This window comes from Neopelma chrysocephalum, unplaced genomic scaffold (genome assembly GCF_003984885.1).
Source record: "Neopelma chrysocephalum unplaced genomic scaffold, ASM398488v2 Primary Assembly neopelma1_69, whole genome shotgun sequence".
NCBI classification, from domain to species: Eukaryota; Metazoa; Chordata; class Aves; order Passeriformes; family Pipridae; genus Neopelma; species Neopelma chrysocephalum.
In genome coordinates, this window is record NW_020897729.1 from 11987110 (window position 1) to 11991576 (window position 4467).

Genomic DNA, 4467 nt, shown 5'->3' on the forward strand with positions numbered 1-4467 from the left:
GAGCCCAAGCCTGAGGCTGAGCCCAAGCCTGAGGCTGAGCCCAAGCCCGAGGCTGAGCCCAAGCCCAAAGAGGAGTCCAAGCCCAAAGAGGAGTCCAAGCCCAAGAAGGAGCCTGAGGAAGAACCCAAGCCTGAACCCAAGAAGGAGCCTAGGCCCAGGCCTGGGCCCAAGCTTGGGCCCGAGCCTGAGTCTGAGCTCGAGAAGGAGACCATGCCCAAGCCCAAGGAGGAGCCTGGGCCCAAGCTTGGGCCTGAGCCTGAGAAGGAGCCCAAGCCTGAGCTCGAGCTCGAGAAGGAGCCCAAGCCTGAGCTTGAGGAGCAGCCTAAACCTGACCTCGAGGAGCAGCCCAAGCTCGAGCTCATGGAGGAGCAGCCCGAGGCCGAGCTCATGGATGAGCAGCTCCAGCCTGAGCTCATGGAGGAGCCCGTGTCCTGCCGTGTCACCAGCTCTGGTTTCAGGCCCCTGGGGAGGAAGGCAGGTACCTGCGGCCGACGGCGACGGGTGCACCTTGAATGTGTCCATGCTCCGAGCAGCCAGAGCCTGGCACTGCCCATCTTCACAGGCAGCTGTGCCAGACTGCTCTCATCCATTTCATCCTTCTAATCTTAGGTGAGGAAGAGTAAATTGGTGCAAAAGTACTACAAAAATGGAAGGAAATTCCTTACCCTGTTCCCAGATGGAACCTCGCAGTTATTGTATCCTTACAGAGTTCACTTGCCTGCATTAGTCCAGGGGTATAACTAATTTTAAATGTGTGCCAGTTCACTTTATCATGAACAACCCAGCTCACCACTCCCACTTGCTCTGTCTGAGGAGCAGCAGCAGCAACACCTGACACAGCTCCTGGGCTGGGGTTTCCCAGAGCAGGCAGCAGCTCTGATGAGGGATGGGCACTTGCATCCAGCGCCCAGCCCAGCAGTCAGACCCACTCCCGAGCTCTGGCCACCCATGGAAGGGCCCTGCCCACCCTGGGGGCTCCCAAAGTGCTCAGTCCCATCCTGACCCCGGGGACAAACCAGCAGAGTCCCACCAGCACACGGCAGATGTGTCTGTCCTGCAGGCAGTGCCTCAGAGGAGCACAGACAGCCTGGCATTACCAGCGTCAGTCACTACTGTCTGATGCAAGAAAACAGGGCACTTTCACCGAGGGACCCCACTGTTAAAGCCACAACATTTTAAGTCACCCATGTTATTTTTCATTGCTGTGGCTGACTTCTTTCTGACCCGGGGAGGTATGGAAGTGAACATGAGCTTTGCCACCAAAGCAAAACATTGGCCGTGTCCCAGGTGACACCTTTAACACATGAGATTTTACACTCCCAAGTAGTGCCCTGAAGTATTTAGTGTGTAATAACAGACCAAGCAGCAAAGCAGGGGGTTATGAACACCTTACCTGGCGGAAGCTATCCATCTGGAAACCTGGCCATCATGGTTACACGAGAGGGAGAGCAGCTGATTTGCACAGTACAGGAAGATGAGCCGAGGGCGGCCAAAATCCGCGCGCTGTTCCAGTCCGACGGCAGGAGCACGTGCTATTACCCCAACGGAGACGAGTGGTGAGTTCAGCAGCTGTGCTCCCCACTGCCTTTGCAAAGGCCACAAAGGGGATTTTTAATAGCATCCAAAAATTGACAAATCCAGCAGCTCATAGGCCCTGCTCTGGGTACCCCCCAGAGCAGCAAGGTGACCCCGGCTATGCCTTGAGAGGCGGGGAACAGACCCTGACCCTGCTGTGCCTCTGTCCTGACCCTTGGGGGAAGGAGGGACATTCTGCCATGGGAGCTGCAGGGTTCAGGGTTTCCACTTCCCTCTCTTTTAGGATAAACATGAGTATCCAGGGAGGGCAGTATTTGGACCAAGCAGGCAGCAGGGTGAAAAGGTGGACGTGGCCAAACATGTCACCAGGACCCCACGTCCCGCTGAGCCCCATCTTCGTCTCCCTGAACCGGCACGTGGGGGTCAGGATTCTGGCCCAGGACAAGATCATCATCTCCTTCCTCGCCATGGGGAGACAGGCAAAATTCAACATGGGAACCAAAGTGCAGGTATGTCTCCATGCAGAGCTGCTCCCCACATCGGGAGTGGGGCAGCCAGGGAAGCTCCTCTCCATAGGGAAGCATGCTAATTCCCATGTTGCCCCATGCTCCTGCCCCTCAAAAAGCAAGCAGTGGAATTGTACCCCTGCCAGTCCCACGCAGACAGGGCACCTGCCAGCCACGGCTCTCTGCAAGGAGTCAGTGTGGGAAGCACTTCTGGCCCAGTCCCTGGTGTCCCTGGCTGTGTCCCCAGGGGTCACCCTGGCTCTGCCACAGGGAGAAGAGCTGTGGTCCACGTGGGCAGGGTCCATGGCAGCTCCCTTCCTCCACAGGCTCCTGTCCCAGGGGCTGGGAGGGGAAGGAGGCCCGGTGTCCCAGGCTGGTGTCCCAGGCTGTGGTGGCTCTGCTGACACGGTGGCTCTGCTGACACGTTCCCTCCTCTCTGCAGGTCGGTGCTGCCGGGGGGCCGCCTGCCCCGGCCCGGCTGGGCAGGGACGAGCTCCTGCTGCACGCCTGCCGGGTCAGGATCCTGCAGCTCTTCAACAGCCTCCGGGGATGCATCAGCTTTCCTTCCAGCGAGCAGTGGAACAAAATGCAGCCTCCCACGTACGTCCTGAGCCAGGCTGCGAAGATCCTGGAGCTCTGCAGTGCCGCTGACATCAGCGAGGAGCTGCGCAGCTCCATCCGGGCCATAGTAAAGGCACAGCTCTGAGCAGGGTGTGTGGTGTGAGGCAGAGACACTCCCCAGGTACCTGCACAGGCTCAGCCAGGGCTCCCCTCGGCCCTGCCGTGCTGTGAGCAAAGGGCAGCCCAGGGCTCATCCCCATGGCCCCTCGGGGGTCCCGCTCAGGGCAGGCAGCACCAGCCCACACTGAGCCCACACTGAGCTCACCTTGGCAAAGGAGGCACGGGGGGCTTTGCTCAGGTCACCACACGGGCACCGCTTTGCTGCTCCTGATGAGGTGGCACCAGCAGGATGCCCAGGTGTCCCTGGCACCAGTGCTGATGGCAGCTCAGCTGCAGGTACAAGACAAGGTGGTTCCCTGTGCAGAGAGAGACAAATGACCACGGAGTACCCAAGGCAATCACCTACACTCGGCCCCAGCGAACACCAGCTGCAGCCTGGGATGAGCTCTGGTTAAAGCACTGCAAACACCAAGCCCTCAGCAGGCATTTAGAGGCCCCTGGGCCACTGGGGCTGCAGCTGGCAGTGGGGAAACCTCCCAGCCCCCCAGAGCTGCCCGGGGTTCACCTGGCCAGCTTCCCCCAGGGTGGCCACACCTGAGCTGTGGAGCCGCCCAAAGAACAAGGCCAAGCCCCATGTGCCCCTCCTGGCACACTGAGGTTCTCGGGGGGCTTACACACGACAGACACAAGCTCAGTGACCTTGGAAAGTTGGCATTTTATGTGGTTTTTCAATTGCAATTCCAAGAACGTCCATCAGTGACAAACAAGGTACTTCACACAGGAAATGGGAACTCTTTTATTTCAATTAATGTTCTTGGGTTCTATTCAGGACAGCAGGAAGGCCCAGCTCATCTTTCCAGCTGCCAAGGAAGAACTGCTGGAGCTGGCCCACATGATTAAAGAGCAGCTGATCTTAATTTTCACTGAAGTCACCAAATGATGTAACTAATCCGCATGTAATTTTGCTTATATAATTCAATATATAACGCACTGTTCTACTCTGTCATAGATTTTGAAAAATATACAAACCTGTTTTAACCACATTAGAGAGAATTTGTAGACAGCTGTCAATTACTCAACAGTTTAGGACAGTATCAGACACTCCTATAACTTCATTTTAAACTACAAAAAGAACATAAATTCATATAAAATACAACAGATTAAACAAACTTTTCTTTTTCCAAGGAAAAATTAGGTATCAACTCAATCTGCCATTGTGTGAAACATGAATATAAAATAAGTTACCATTAGTAATGCCTGCATTGCTGAGCTATGAACTGGTCGAATGAAGTCTTAAAAAAACTATACAGTATTATTGCACTCGTGGCTGTGCAGTGTGGGACCGGCCAGCACCGAAACGGGGCTCATTGAGTGTTTGTCCTGGAGGCTCAACGTGGCTGCGAGAGAGGCGTCCAGCCTGCACCAACAGTGTCTGTCTTCAGCACAGGCCTTCATGGGTCTGCGCCACGCGGCCCGGGAACCACCACCCAATGCCTGTGGGGAGACACCGCGTTACAACACCCCTGTGCTGGGACACCTGGGCACACCTGGGGCACACCTGCACTGAGCCAGCACACCTGAAGCACACCTGCACTGAGCCAGCACAGCTGGAGCACACCTGCACTGAGCCAGCACACCTGGAGCACACCTGCACTGAGCCAGCACAGCTGGAGCACACCTGCACTGAGCCAGCACACCTGGAGCACACCTGCACTGAGCCAGCACACCTGGGCACAGCTGGGGC

General features: G+C 56.5%; 2 protein-coding genes across 2 annotated transcripts in view; one reads left to right on the top strand and one right to left on the bottom strand.

Annotated features, from left to right (window-relative positions):
- ERICH6 (glutamate rich 6) overlaps positions 1-3769 on the top strand; it is a 7702-nt gene extending 3933 nt beyond the window's left edge. The window contains exons 6-10 of the mRNA XM_027685915.1: positions 1-474; positions 610-695; positions 1404-1556; positions 1820-2045; positions 2485-3769. The exon at positions 1-474 is cut by the window's left edge and continues 290 nt beyond it. Of these exons, the coding sequence (XP_027541716.1) occupies positions 1-474; positions 610-695; positions 1404-1556; positions 1820-2045; positions 2485-2748 (1203 nt within the window). The 3' untranslated portion in view covers positions 2749-3769. The remainder of the gene's footprint in view (positions 475-609; positions 696-1403; positions 1557-1819; positions 2046-2484) is intronic.
- SELENOT (selenoprotein T) overlaps positions 3496-4467 on the bottom strand; it is a 6761-nt gene continuing 5789 nt past the window's right edge. The window contains exon 6 of the mRNA XM_027685548.1: positions 3496-4217. The gene's annotated coding sequence lies outside the window, so the exon portion shown is untranslated. The remainder of the gene's footprint in view (positions 4218-4467) is intronic.